Source organism: Amphiura filiformis, chromosome 1, assembly GCF_039555335.1.
Source record: "Amphiura filiformis chromosome 1, Afil_fr2py, whole genome shotgun sequence".
Classification (NCBI taxonomy): Eukaryota; Metazoa; Echinodermata; class Ophiuroidea; order Amphilepidida; family Amphiuridae; genus Amphiura; species Amphiura filiformis.
In genome coordinates, this window is record NC_092628.1 from 100,103,081 (window position 1) to 100,119,577 (window position 16,497).

The window sequence follows — 16,497 nt, forward strand, 5'->3', positions numbered from 1 at the left end:
GTGATTCAACTTTTTCTTGGGGCATGCCAGAATTTATGTGATCCTATTATATATAAATTGAACCCTATATGCAATTCAGAAGGTATATTTATACGGAATTTTCTGTACTTTATGTACATCACCATATCTCTAGATGCATATGCGTAGGTGAGATGAGAATGGGACCAGATGAGACGTAGATGAGATGAGAATGAAACCCACTATGTATTGTAATTACTCGGTCTTTCTGCGATATCTAATTGGGTACATTTTGGCAATGGAATAGCTGTGTACTTCTTCCCAAAGCAGAACAAAATATTTCATAAGCTACTCAATTACATTTTCAGAAAGTACTTTGATTTGTAAAGCTCATCTTCAAGGCAAAAAATATGATCATGTCACACCTCTCCTTCATGAACTCCACTGGTTACCAATACCTAGTCGCATCCATTTCAAGCTGTTAACCATTGTCTACATATGTTTCATGGACTCAACAACATCTCCATCTTACATCACTGAACTCATTCAGCCTTACATTCCCAGTATAAGTGGATTACGCTCTGCCCAGGACAACCATGATGCAGTCATGTCTACAGTAGAATTAATCTCGACCTTTGCAGGACTTAACCCCATTAAAAGCTATTAAACCAAGATAACACTCATTGAAACAGCTCAACTGATTAAATCGGATCTTCTCTGGCTGTGCACATGTGACTGTTTTCATGTGCGATATCGCAATAAAGTTTGTATTAAAGCTTCAGTTGGGTAACCGATTATAAAGGAAACGAAAGGAAACAATGGTATGTGTACCATTGTTCACGAAATGAGACAATGGCGTGCTTTTTGTAAACCAGCATTCTTGAAAATGAGCAACATAATGATTGTTGACTTAACACGGTTTGGAAATAATTTCTTCATATTTTTGGTGTTATCTGTCGTTTACATATCCTTCCTAAAACACAAAAGTACGACCCTCTCCAAACACCTAAATTAGCTAAAAATTTAGGACATGTTACAAAACTATATTGTCTAGAATTTTAGAAGAGTACTTTTAATATTGGCCGGTTATTTTTCACACAGCGACGTTAACTAGGCAACGTACTATTACCTATAACATTAACTAAAACACCAAAGTACGAATATTTCCAAACATCTAAATTAGCTAAAAATTTAGGACATGTTAAAAACTATATTTTCTAGAACTTTAGAAGAGTACTTTTAATATTGGCCGGTTATTTTTCTCACAGCGACGTTAACTAGTCATATCCCCATACTGTTAACGTAGGGCTATTTTGTAGAGGTCACTCGTCAATGGGAAAGAGCACTGTGTATTGTGTATAGGAAAACGGACAGTAACTGCAGTATGCAGGCTTCTCATTGTTCCACATACACGCACTCTAACTGGTGATAAAGCCTTCTTTGTAGCAGGACCTTTTCTTTGGAACAAACTCCCTCACCGTATCCGCCACGCTCCAACGCTGGCAACCTTCCGCTTCAATCTAAAGACTCATTTATTTGATTTGTTGTTCGTTCTTATATGTTTTTTTTTTCTTATTTATTTTCTTTTGTAAAGCGCTGTGATACATAGTTTCTCTTTGTAAGAGCGCTATATAAGTGCCTGCATAGCATAGCATAGCATAGCATAGCATAGCATTTGTACCAAACAATGTGCAGTATAAACCCTTATATTTGCAATGCATACAATTGTTTTATATAAAAAGTGAAAAAGTTAATCTTTTCAGGGACTTTAAGCTTTATTGTGTACATAAAGTTTGCCAAAAAAATAATGCCTATAATATTACAGGTGGCATTTAAGTAAATGTTAGTTCTGCCCTACCGTCGTTGTAAGACACAATACACAGCATGTGAATGTATTTTTTATCTAGCTAAATATATAGTACATAATAAAGATTTCTATAAAACAAGGCACTTTACATGGTTTTTTTACTTCTAAAATATGGAGGGTCGGTAGAATGTCAGAGGTGAAAAAAATTGGAATCAGTCGACGATAGCCCGGCTCTCCCCTATCAATAAGACTCAGGACCCTACTGTAATATTTGTTGAACCGTATTAGTTTGGCGATTGATACCATACCGAATTGCTATTTTATCGTTCTCCACACCCCCACACCAAGATGTATCCGTTTTTCACGCTGACCACGGGTTGGGACATGTTGTAGCGTGTCCTGTAAGATCACCAGACCTCACGAAATCCGAGGCGACGTCTATGACTGAGCGAGGACCACCAGCTGGCTTCCAAGATCTTCGCAACCATATTACCGCTGCATTCGCAAGTATCTGGCGCACAAGGATGGCATGCAATGAGAACCAGGGATGAAACATATATTCGTCAAGGAGGTAACCATGTATTGAGGGCAGAGCAGCACAGTAAACTCACTTAGAAGAACCAAGGACAAACCAAACAGCCATTTTCAGGGCTACCTTTTATCCAAAAAAGAGAAATGACTGATTTTGTAAGCAGGAAACAACAAAGTAAGTAATTGCAAGTATAGCAAAAGAAGTCCCATCCATGGGGTTCTCTTTTTGGGGGACATCCTGTATATTGCGAGTGCAGCGAGCAGTAAACTAGCATATTTAAGCGCTTGCGTGCACCAAAAATGCTCCCTCCCGGCTTGCCAAAATTGCTCCCCCCCCCCCTTTACCCTCCCCGGGCACATAATTATTGCACAGCCCATAATAGGAAGGTATTATTATGCAATACTCATGTTTCATATTTGGCACTCCCTTTGGTGAACTGCAAATACACAATATAGAACTAGAAGACACGACCTCACAGCACCCGTACAGGGGGATTTTGACAGTGACGTAACCAGGGGGACAAGGGGGGACACTGCCCCCCCCCTCCGCCTGTGAGAAGTCTTGTCCCCCCTTGCCCCCCCCCCCCTGTGTGGTGCTGGCCGCCCTTATATGTAAGATTTTTATCCCTTTTTTTGTCCTCCCCCCCCCCTTAAAAGTTGGCTCCCCTCCCCTTTTGCCCACCCTCTGAAAAGGTGCTGGATATGCCACTGGATGTAGATTTCAAAAATAGTCAGCCATTTTGGTAACCCTATTTGAAATGAAAGTTAAGGTCGTGTCATGAGGGTGTAAGGATTTCAACAGGAATAGCGCAATGTACCTACATTGTGTCAGTAATACTACACCCTACTATTTATATCAAGTTGATTTTCTCTCCAGTAGCTTGTATTGCTACAACTTTTTCTGAGATACACATTTACTACAGTTGATATTTTTAACTCCCGTCGTTAACGGCAAATACTACTATTTTTTTAAATGTGCGTATCAAAATTTTAAAATTCGTGTGTCCGAACTCAGAAAAGTGCAGGAAGAAGTTTCAGAAACGTGCATGAAAAAAAATTCCCTGCTTTCTTTGATTATTTGTTGCAAGAACAAATCCGAGTTCAATCTTTGGGTACGGTTATTCAACCATGCAGTTTTTATTACTTTCATTCAATTCTGAACCGCTAAAAAGTAATAATATTATTACTGCAAATAGAAATTTTTTCGCTGCCACATCCTTTATGAATTTGGAAAAATAAGGTCCCCTACCCTTGTCTAATACTAAAATTATAACCCTTCAGCCCAATCGAAGCACACAGTTATGACAAATAGGGTTCGTAAATTACCTTTTATATGCTTATAGTATATGTTTTCTGGAGTTTTCCAACATTACGTTGCCAAAGTCGCCAGAAAACAATCAGGTTTAAAATTAGTGGTTAAAAAAATGAATAGAAATATATAAAATATTATACCGCTTGTAATTATGCACACCTGGATCTTTTTTTTTTTTTAAATTGAATAAACACGGATACTTAATAAGAGAAATCAGTTATAGTTCATTAATTCTCAATTATTCCGACAGAAACCTGACATGAATACCCAGAGCAAACGCTAGACGCATTTCTTAGGTTCATGTCATAAGAACAATAACGTATAAAGTTCCTGGTCCTGGTTGTGTTTGATTTTCAGCTGCACGCAAACAAAATGGAGATTCGCGACTTTCTATGTATTTACCTGCCGATGATTGTCATATATCTTGTTTGTAGTTTTCCCAATCCAACCAGGACGCAGGGTGAGTTAACATTGAAGTCATTTCCAAATCATAATATCAAATTTTATCTTGTACAAATTTGTTTGTTGAAAATTACACCTTCACCTGTAGACCGTTGTTGCTGTTTTGCTTATTGAACACAATTTTACACGGGGTATCTAAATCTAATTCGGCCAAGTGTTATGGCATCTAATTTCGAAAGAAATCTGCAAAAACAAGTTGCTATAAAACCTTTATTATATCGCGAATTTCCAAAAATCAAAATTATTTGATATCAGAAGGACATTCTTCGTATTGAGAATGCAATTTGGTTTATCTGGTGTGCTCTCAGGTCCCACAAAAAAGACCTGTGCAAACGTTGCTATCCGATCCCTTAATCATTCTTATTTGTCGATGATTTTCATATATCTTGTCTGTAACTATCCCAATCCATGTATGACACAGGCTGAGTTAACTTATATATTGTCATTTTCAAATTGTAATGTCAATTAATTGTATCTTCTATCAATTTTGTTTCTTGAAAATATCAACATAGCACGGCAATGTTAACATTTCTGTGTAAATCTTCACCTGCTGACCGTTGTTGTTGTTGTTTTCGGTTCTTGAACACAATTTTACATAGGGAGTAATAAAATGTAATAAACGTTATGGCAGATGAAACCTGTGGATGCAACACATGTTGAATTAAACGTAAAACTGATCAACTGGACTCACATTTATTTGAGAGGCTACAGTATCGCACCTAATCCAAGGTACATCTTCAGGCCGTCTGATGATCTGGCGGCAAAAGGTCGTTGACCTGTGACAAGGTGGTGTTGCCAGAGGTCGTGGATCTTGAGTCGAACTTCTTAGGAATGTTCTTGATGACAGAATTGTAAGCCCCCGCCAAGTTATGGCGAAGACCGCCTCCCCTGTTTAGTGAAGGTTGTTCTTTCTTGACGTGAATTGCTTCTTTGACACCCCTTTCAAACCACCTGCCTTCTCTGTCTAAAATCACAACATCTTGGTTGTCAAAAGTGTGATGTAAACTGTCCAAATGCGTGAACACCGCTGAATCCCCGCAACCAGTGCTAGCACGTCTATGCTGGCTAATGTCTGTTTAGTTTCCCCTATGTACAAGTCCTGGCAATCAGCGTCCTTGCATTGTATTGCATAAACTAAATTGCTTTGCTTGTCCTTGGGCGGCTTGTCTTTGGGGTGAACCAAATTCTGTCTTAAGGTGTTGGTTGGTTGGTTTGAACGACACAAAGATTTGATGTTTTACAAAAATTCTGCGAAGTTTTTCAGACAGTTTAGACACGTAGGGGATGGTGATGTTCTTTCGTTCAACCGGTGTATCGTCGCTTCGCGAGTCGCGAGTGTTAGATTCTTTGGCAGCTTTGACAGAAAGCGCTTTGTGGAAAGTCCACTTGCGATAACCGCACACACCCAACGCTGATTTCAGATGATCGTGTTCTTCTTCCTTCAGAGTCTCATTAAAAGAGATCGTGTCCGCTCTGTGAAACAGGGTGCGAATCACTCCCAGTTTGTGTACTAAGGGGTGGTGCGAGTCAAACAGAAAGTACTGATCTGTATGAGTGGATTTGCGGTATACAGATGTTGAGATTGTACCGTCATTTGCGACATGAACCGAACAGTCCAGGAAAGCAAGTTTTCATTCTATGATAAGTTCTTGGGTAAACTTGATGTGCTCGTGAACACTCTTTGTGAATCTTGGGCAGGCCGTAACATTTGGGCACTGATTCGCCAGGATATAATCTATGATAAAGTAGACGATCTATTACTTCAGCTTTTTCAAGTTGTTGTAAATAATCAATGACCTTCTTTCTATAACCGCTGGTGGGATCGCGTTTCAGAAGTTCATAAGTTTTAGTGTCGCTCAAGAGCTTACTTATTTTCTCATGGTACTCAGGTTTGTCTAAAACTACAGTGTAACGGCCGTTATCGGCAGGCAAGATTATGATGTCTTCATCTTTACCGAGTGTTCTAATAGCTTCCCGTTGCTGTTTATTGAGGTTAGAATTGGGGACTTTAGCGTTATAAGACAAGCATTTACCTTAGTTCTTAATTCATCGGCGTCATCTGTATTTAGCTTGTTGTTTTTAATGGCCGACTCGGTAGCTGTAATCAGTTCCACGTGAGGAATAGAATTTGGTGTCACCGCAAAGTTCAGACCTTTCGCAAGTACGTCTTTCTCAGTCTCACTCAAAGGTCTACTTGAAAGATTTTTAACCCATTTGTCTTTTACTCCGTTATCCGGTTGTAAACATTCTTTATTCCTCCAGTTGGAATCCAAATCAGAACGCGATCGCGTCGAATTCTGCAACCTTGTGAATTTGTTTTGTTGCCTCTCTTTCGATCGCTGATGTTGGGTTAACTGCGCATGCGCATGCGCAGTCCAGGGAGGTGGTGGTGAAATCTCAGTTTGATGATCATTTCACACTAGGTCAAAATCACACCTCTTCATGCTAGAAGGACACATGAACCAGGACCAGTACCTGCATGTCATTGATACAGTTATGCTTCCGTTTGGAATAAGAGACTTTGGGAACAATTTCGTGATCCAAGATGACAACACCACGGCGGACAGAGCCCGATGCATTAGGGAATTCCTTTAAAATGAGAATATAGAACACCTGGAGTGGCCGGTTATGAGCCCTGATAGGAACCCTATGGGCAGAGGTATCCAGCAGGTTAGGTAACATGGACAACCAACCAATCACTCTGCAGGAACTTAGACACGTCCTCATTGCTTGCTGGTGAGATATTCTACAAGGAACCTTGGAAAACTTGGTCGAGATAATGCCATGTCGCGTACGTGACCTTCAGCTTGCACGGGGTGGACACACCAAATTGAGTTATGTTTTCTCAAATAAGAGACTTAACCTGAACAAGTCACAGTGAGAGTTTCAAGCAATAATGTGTGATTTGCATAAAAAAATAGATTCCTATTTAAATGTTTGTTTTCACTGATCACTGCTGATCACAATATCACCTTTTAATTTCGAGCCAAACACATGAGGTATAACGAAGAAAATTGCGATTTCATTCCAGCGCCTACAATGAGTGAACTACGCTCGCCGATCGTAACATGTAATACTACACGGAGCATCGCGCTCGACGTGTGTACACATAAGCTGACATCCACAGGAGATGTTTACAAGCAGTCGATCGATGAACTCTGAATAAAACCGGGTAACCCGGTTTTAATATAAAAAGTTAAATTTTACTCTTATTAAAGTACTTCAGGCTTAGTCTTCTACGTGGTATTTTATTACACCACTGGGCATTATAATAATGCAAAAAGTAGAAATCCGAGTAAAATTGAGGGCGTCGCTGTGAAGCAAATCACACATTATGGCTTTAAGTGTTTATTTAAAAAAAAAAAAAGACCGCCAAAAAGTGTTGCAATTGTGTGATCCTTCCGTTGTAATGCGCTTCTTTAGGTAATTCTTTGTTCAATTGACCAACTGTGTGATGTAAACATCAAAGGACATTTGTATCTTTTAAATATGTTCATCTGAGCACTACTCCAGAACAATAAACCGGTTCTTTATATGATTGAAAACTGCATTTGATACAAAAATAAAAATATTCCAAACTTTTGTCCATGACTGTAAATAAATATATAAATAAATACAACTAACTTATTTATATAGGCCTATTTAGGTATTCTCTATATTTATTTGAGTGTTTTCAATTTTCAATTCCTAAAATTTGACAGTTAGAATATTGTCAGAATTCTGGGATTTTTAAATTCCTAATATTTGACAACAAGAATATTGTCAGAATTCTGCATTTTTTACAATTCCTGCAATTTTAAAAGCGAGAATATAAAATATGTATTTAGCAGGATCCGTTTTTATGTCACTTATTTTAAATGATTGTAGGCCTATTATTCCCAATGTTTGACACATTTTCAAAATTCCGGAAGCTCAAATTTTAAGAATCGGTAAGAAGAAATAGCGGGAATAATGTTTATTTGCGTACTTTTGATAATTAGAAGAACTTATCCTACATCATTTTAATACAGTCAGCACGGTCTGGTAGCATGGACCAATCATAGCTTCCAGTAACTGTAACTCGTCGTACCTAGAGTTACAGTTCACTCTATTATTATCTTTTCCACAAATAAGAAACATCACAATATGTGGGCTCATTTTGGGCTCTAAGGATGCAGCTGAGGAACTCTCTCAAGGACAGTTTGGGCATGCACTGACGATTTTAATCTCATTGTACCAGGGTTTGGGCGTGCATGGATGATTTTAATCCCACTGTACTAGTCTATACTCCTAAAGTTGAGGTAATTGATCAACATTGATCTCATCTTTTGGGTGGGTTCAAAATTCCCAGGGTTGGCAAAACCTGCAATCTTCATGGGAGTAATTTACTTAGTGCAAAAGTGGTCAAAATATTGCTCTGCAAAATGTCTTGATTTTCATGATTTGGATTTATCATATTGAGCAGCATTCTACTTGTGATGTTTCTACACTGTGTAGAGAGGGTCTACAGCATCTCTGGGGTAAAACTGACAAATACAAGGTATATTTCTTGATGCTTGAAGTTTGGATTTCTTAAACGTACAGTGCATCCCTATGTACCGCTGCAAGACTTCAGGTCAGTAGATGTCATTATGTTTATGATAAAGACTGAAGTCTTGCTGGCAGGACTAGGACCAATCAGCGTCTTTATACCGAGTATTTACACAAACAGCATGGTGGTCATTTCGTTCCTGTTTCGTGTCAAATGACACGAATAGGTACCATTCAAGATTTTGATAGCGCCCTCTGTCGAAATTCCAGAATTCCGACAGTTCCAGGTTTCTGACGCAGCCTGTCATAAAGTTGGAATTGTCAAAATTCCAGAATTGTGGCAGGTGGCGCTATCGCAATGCTAGAATTCTGACAATTCCAAGTTTTTGACAGACTGCGTCAGAAACCTGAACTGTCGAAATTCCGGAATTCCAAGAATCTGGTGCAGCACAGCCTTGCTATGCCTGCACACTATCCATGCTCCTAGGGCCATGCTCCCTCTGCATGCCATGGCAAAAATTGTACAATTGTGTTTGGGAAGAAGTAACCTTCTCTCCTTTCTCCTTTTCCTTGCTATTTTCTTCCATTTCTGGCTTTGTTTATCAAAGCTATCTGGGCTAGCATGCATTTTATTAGCCTACACTGGCTATCCAGACTTGCGCTTTTTTTTATAGTATGAACTTGGAACGGTCCATGGATTTCCCTCACGGACCACACCACTCTTCGCCATACATAAATTTTCCCAGCCATATTTCCCTAACATATTAGATTTGAAATTTAAAAAAAAAGAAATTTAGTTCGGCAGAGGTGGGGCTCGAACCCACGCTACACTGCGCCGCTATCATGTATACAGTATCGACATGTCACCAGCGCCTTAGACCTGTCGACCACATGACTTGTTGGTGTCATTGTGAAAATTTAAACATATAATCACGACTTCATTACTTCAACATACCACGTGACAAGCAAAGACAGAAAACGTACCATATTTTGGAATTTTATCTGCTCAAAACATTTTAATGTTAATGTGTATTATAATAGAGCTACCATTATTAATATTGTTGAATTCTCAAGCGCATACAGACAATTAATACGAGGGCCTATGATACATACACAATACATAACGCTAATTCATGCCATCTAGCATTAATGAACCATTGAATAAATACTAGTATAACAACTTTGATGTTTATAGTCATGACAGTGTCATGAGCCATGACTGACCGAAAGACTTGTACAAATTTAAGTAAGCTTAAAACCCTGTTATAACAACGTGCTTACCTTCAATATAGTAGTACATACATTTACATTTACAGCAACTAGCTGCATTCGTGGTGGTATTTTTCAGTCTACATACTGAATATATATACTGAGTATCATGGTCTACACACCCAAGATCGTAGACGTAGTTCTTTAAAATATATCTAAGGACGCCAATAGTTTTGAGCTGAAACTTCTGCTACCATGGCTACGGGGAATGTAAACACACATGACACAGGCAGCCTGATCCACGTCGTGAAGAACTTGTGTTGGTAAACAAGGACGTTTGCTGATATACACATACACCGCGCTGTATATACTGAAGACTCATTATAAATAATATCATTTGGACGCTAATAATTTGATCAATAAACCTGACGTTAAACTTAAAAAGCCAACATAAAGACATGTTTACATTACATTTAAACGCGAGATTTTAATTAACTAGAAAGAGGGTTTATACGATATCATTACGTGCAGCCTGCTTGCAATCACGTGATCGCAAACACCGAATCTGATTGGTTAATAAGCTGCTCGTAACGAGAAAGAAGCTACGCGTAGCAGTTCCACGCTTTTGGACCTCTTGGCTTGCCATAAACGTCGGCCGTATCACATACTGACGTATTTACAGAATACGCATTTCGAGAAAATCGAACTTGAAAATCAAGCGATTTTCATTTGCTGAATAATCTTGATTAAGATATTATTGTGGATTAAAACCAGGTTAACAGTAATGTAAATATACCATATTTTCAATATAATTCACTTATCAGTATCAGAACATAACTTATTCTGCAAAAAATCAATAATAATTAAAATACGTCACTATTTGAAAAGGACTAATGTCAATTTCGCCATTCAAATTACAAACACGTCGCGCAAATACGTCAGCATGTGATACTGTTGCGCAAATACGTCAATATGTGAAAAGGACAAAACAGCAATTTTGCCGTGCAATGAGTCGCGCAAATACGTAGCGCAAATACGTCAGTATGTGAAACGGCAAATTCTTCAAATTGCTGATACGATATAGTAGACTTGCGCAGTATAGGTGATCGGCAAATATGTAAATACGACATAATCAAATTAATTAATATCTTACTGATTAAGCCACTTTGAGGCATGGTTTTTGGTGACTATATATAGTAGAACATAACAAACTAATATACCAATTTTCTCAAAAATGTTAAAAATGTCGAATACGTCAGTATGTGATACGGCCGACGATAAATCGATTTTGATTTCGGCCACGTGCTCTGCAGGACATCGCGTCGGTTGCGAGGTATGGAGCCCAGTCAGCCTACCATTTTTCTTGTAAGACGGTCTGAAAGTTTTGCAATTTATAAGAAAAATCCACGTAGATTAGATTCCCATAAGACGAAACAGTAATCTTTAGTCGGGACCTACGTAAAATTTACATAAAAATGTTCACCATCAGTTCAGTGTTAATTTTGACTAAATTCAGAAGATATTTTGGCGTATATAAAATTGAAATAAAATTCTCTGCCTCCTAAACCACATTTATTTTAGCACGATTGGGTATCACGAATTGTTATAGTGATGTGAAGTTAATATTCATATATTCTTTTATACATAGGATCATAGGATGCTTCAGTTTTAACACAATAAATATTTCATTGAAAACCCTCCCACTCGGCGATTTCAAAAAGGTAACCACGCTTCCATAAAATGTGCAATAAATTAGCATTACATATATTCTTATTTTAGCAGCATTCTAGAAACACTTGCCCTATGGCGATCACTGCTGTACTCCCGGACCAACCTGGGTTAACAAACAGACTACCGCCAGCTTTAAGAACTGAGAGCAAATTTGAATAACAATACGCTATTTGCATAACAGTGCGGCTATGCTAATGACCATTGCCGCTTCCAGGAGTTGTTCCATGGCCTTTTGTAAGCTTACAAGCGGCTTTGCCTTCACCTTTTATAGTTCTTATAAGCGTAACGAAGGCGGGTAACGGCCTGAACTACGCGGCGGAAGGCATAATGTGAGTCTTCAAGTTTTGAAGTTTTTGTGCATGTACAGAAACTCTAGTTTCGGGATACTTAAATAATAATAATAATATTACATTATACCGCAGAATCTCATCATCAGATTTGGGAGTTTTTACGTCCATAGCAGAACCTCTGATTTTTGCAAAGAATAGAAAGGAACTTTGGTTTTGGTATAATACTCAATTTTTTCTCTTACAGACATGCAGAACTTGTAATGAACATGATTAATAATGCTCTTTTTCTTCTTATTCCAAACAGATCCTTGCGATGCATTCAAAAACCCACAATCAACTGGTTTACCAGATTTAATCAACTTTAAAGTTCCAGGCTCATCGTGTATATCTTGTGCTGATTACCGTAATTACAACTTACAATCATTGATGTACAGTGGAGATGAAATCACAAAATGCTTAAATGCAAAAACAACTTCTGAGGGTTTGTCAAAAACTCATTTTCAGGACGATACATTTTGGTTTCCAGCATCATCTTTCACGAGTACTGCCATTACTCTCACAAATGAATGCAGCATCTGCATATCAACAATTTCAGGTAATTATTTGAACTTCCAACAGAAATAATTATATTTCAGCCCTCGTCAATTTAATTCATTATAATAATTATACTTCAGTGGTCTTCAGTATAATTACAAAACAGAAAAAATTTGTAGTGTATTAGTATTATGTTTTATGCTTAAGGGTCGGGATAGCGACGTTTTCACGTATTTATTGTGGGACTTGAGAGCACATCAAACATATCGAATAAGATTTTGAAAATGAGGAATGTACTTCTGATGTCAAATAATAATATTTAGGTTTTGTTTTTGTTTTTGCAATTATGATATAATACAAATTTTATGGCAAATTATTAAAATATTTTCTTTTAATTTTTTATATTTTTTATATTTAATCGTCATCGAAGTAAACTTTATAAATCTAATGATGCGTACTGAAGGTGTATGTAGCTGGGATAAAAAGCCCATCATCAGTTGAAAATTTTCATCTTTCATATTGAAGATATACATTTTCCCCAAAAGACCTAATATTTTTGGTGTTTGGGGACAAAATCTATATCTTCAATACGAAAGGTAAAATTGTTCATATGATGATAGACGGCTTTTCATCCACGCTACATACAAGTACACACCAGTAGATGTCTACAATTTACTTCCAGGATTGTTAAATTTCAAAAATTATCAATTTTTAATTTGCCATAAAATGTGTATTATATTTGATATCAGAAGGATATTCCTCGTTTTCAAAATGCAATTTAGTCCGACGAGTAGGACCTGTTTTTTTCTTAGTTTACCAACTATACTCTAACTCTGATCGCTCAAGAAAGATTAACCACAAAAGCCCACTAACTGCTCCTCCCGAAATTTTATTTTGGGGGGCGCGGTCACTGGACTTTCGCGATTCGTCTTTCTTGCGCCATGTGAGATAGTGATCATAGTGTGAAATGTGTATAGTCTGGTAACTTAGAAATAAAAGGTCCTACTCGTCGGACTAATGCAATTTGATATGGCTGATGCATTCTCAGGTCCCACAATAAATACATTACAACGTCGCTATCCGAGCCCTTAATTCTTTCAATCAGCACTAACAATTGCTGAACGTAACTTTTAGCAATTGTGTTCAAGTCATCCACCTACAAACAACTTATTTATTTATATAATGTTTATATAGCTAATCAGTGCACTTGCACTGTCCTCCCTTGGTTCCCATGTAACAATGTTGAATTTATGAAAAGGGTTTTATGGTACAATGATAAAATTCAGGTTTATAAAAAGATTATTTGCTATTGGCATAGGGTTGAAATCGGGTTCACTTTGTAAAACGATTTCATTAAGGAAAATGGGCAATTTCTCTCTAAAGACAAGTTTAGAATTAGATTTAATATCCAGACGTAAAATATACTGTGGTTGTAAACACCTTCAAAAGATTGTATTATTTATCTTTGTCTTAAAGGAGTATTTCGTGATCCTAGCATCCTCTTTTTATGACATTTTTCAGTACATATCCACGAAAAAAGCATATTCCCAAAATTTCAGTTAATTCCGATTTTGCGTTTGCGAGTTATGCATACTGCTCCATAGACAAGACAATGGGGAGCAATCGTAATTGTAACACTTTGGGTTGGTAAACTGTTCACTCTTTCGTATTAAATATAATTTCCTCTTGTAGCGAGCAATCGTTCCCCATTGTGTTTATTTGTTCGTGTGCAGGATGCGTATCCCCATGACCTACTTTACTTATAATTATACTGGGGAAACGATTAAGCATCAGTAATGATCTCCTTCACTTGTGTACTTGCGTAATATTTGTTTGTGTGTATTGTATACCATGACTGCTATAACATTAGACCCAGCTTTAACCACCGTTTATCAGTGGGAGCTGGTAGCCTAATGGATAAGGCATCCGTCTAGAGATCGGAAGGTCGTGGGTTCGATTCCCATGCCGGCACATTCCTTTGCTTTTTTTTTTCAAGTTGGGTTGTGTGCCGGTCGGGATTTGTGTTTATTTGTTGTCATGTTTAATTGTAAAACTTTGGGTTGGTAAACTGTTCACTCTTTCTAATTCTAGTCGGTTTGTATATTTTGTAGTTGGCATTTAATGAATAGGATTAGGTCTAAATAATCATGGTAGGCTTTGTGTTCCTTAACTTTTAATAGATCTATACTAAAATCGCCTAAAACATAGGCAAGCTTTTTTTTGATCATTAATTGTCTTTAAAATAGGATCTATATCTGTTATAAACTCATCAATAGATGTATGGGTTCTGTATACAACACCGTTCACCGTTTTTCAGGTAGGAACATTGGTTTGGTGTTACATAGTTGTATTGATGAATACATTAATTGTCAATAGTAATTATTACATTTATCTGTAGTACTATTTTCAATTTTCAATGGATTGAAAATCATTTCATCGTCTTTCTTAAAGTTTGCTGATATAAACATCTCAAAAAGTAACTAACCCCCCTTAAGGGGGTACTACACCCTGCCCAATTTTGTGCCTATTTTTGCATTTTTCTCAAAAATTATAGAGCATTGGTCACAAGTAAGATATGTATATTATAGGGGCAAGGACTACAACTGCTACAACGTTGGGCCAACGTTGTTATGCTAATCTTAAATGATGGTCGATATGCCAATGTCGAGCCAACATAGCCAGCCAACCTTAAAATGACGGTCGGTACGCCGAGGTTGGGCCAACGTAGTTGTGTCAACCTTAAAATGATAGTTGGTATGCAAACGTTGCACCAACGCAGCCAGCCAGTCGTAAAATGGCGGTTGTTACGCGGACGTTGGGCCAATGTCGTCGCACAGACCTTAATATGACGGTTGGAATGCCCACATTGGGCCAACGTTGGTATAAACTGTTTTTCAAGTTATGGAAATGGTCAAGTTTATATTTTCTTTTTACTAGACGTATTAAAGAGTGATATTAAATAAAGACTATAAAAGCCCCACTAGATAAACTTAATGATAATGATAATATAATAATAATAATAATAATAATAATAATAATAATAATAATAATAGTAATAGTAATAATACTAATAATACTACTACTACTACTACTACTACTAATAATAATAATAATAATAATAATAATAATAATAATAATAATAATAATAATAATAATAATAATATTCATGACTTTTAAAAACACCAGAAATAAAGATCGTTTAAGGCTTCCTTTCATCAAAGGAGCTTTCTGTGAAAAATCTATTAAATATGCAGCTACTAAGTTATGGAATAATGTTGATAATAGCATCAAAAGTTCATCATCTATCAATCAATTCCGCCATATATTTAAAAAGCATCTTATGCAAAGTTACTATTAATTCTTATTGTTTCTGGTTTATGACCACATTGGATGTTTATATTTGTATTATTTATTTGTGTCGTGCACTTCCTAAGTTACTATTGTTTATTGTTATTTTATTTTTATGTTTATTTAATTCATATTAGGATATGACAGGTTGTTTTCATGATTTTTGTCTCATTTTAAAATAAAAGTGATGGTCATGATAATATTAATATTATCATTTTATTATAAAAAGGAAATTGTTCAGCTGCTTGCCTCAATCTTTAATCTCTCTTTTTCAACCGGTGTTGTGCTATTTTTTCTAATTACCGCCAATTTCGGTACCTTGTCTTTCGAAGATACTTGAAAAACTAGTGTTTAACAGATGTATTGTGTATATAGATAGTAAAAACAATATACTGAATGATAAGCAGTTTGGTTTTCGAAACAACCATTCCATATACAATGCAAAATGAAACCACAATCAGAATATTTTTAGACCTTTCCAAAGCCCTTGAAACTATTGACCATAACATATTAATTTTATAAATTGGAACACTATGGCTTTCGTGGTATCGTACTTCAGTGGTCCACTAATTATTTAAGCAACAGAAAACAATATGTATATTACAACTCGTGTGAATCAGAACTTAAAGATATTATTTACGGTGTACCTCAAGGTTCTATACTGGGTCCCTTATTGTTCATTCTGTATGTAAACTATATTATCAACACATCTGATGTATTAGACTTTATATTATTCGCAGATGATACTACTATACTGCACTCACAAAAAGTCAAACAAATGATCGGTTAATACCAGTGAATCAATA

At 36.8% G+C, this 16,497-nt stretch overlaps 1 protein-coding gene across 1 annotated transcript in view; it reads left to right on the forward strand.

Moving 5' to 3' along the window:
- The first annotated feature begins 3,916 nt into the window (after positions 1–3,916).
- LOC140160188 (uncharacterized) overlaps positions 3,917–16,497 on the forward strand; it is a 109,595-nt gene continuing 97,014 nt past the window's right edge. The window contains exons 1-2 of the mRNA XM_072183469.1: positions 3,917–4,068; positions 12,114–12,404. Of these exons, the coding sequence (XP_072039570.1) occupies positions 3,981–4,068; positions 12,114–12,404 (379 nt within the window). The 5' untranslated portion in view covers positions 3,917–3,980. The remainder of the gene's footprint in view (positions 4,069–12,113; positions 12,405–16,497) is intronic.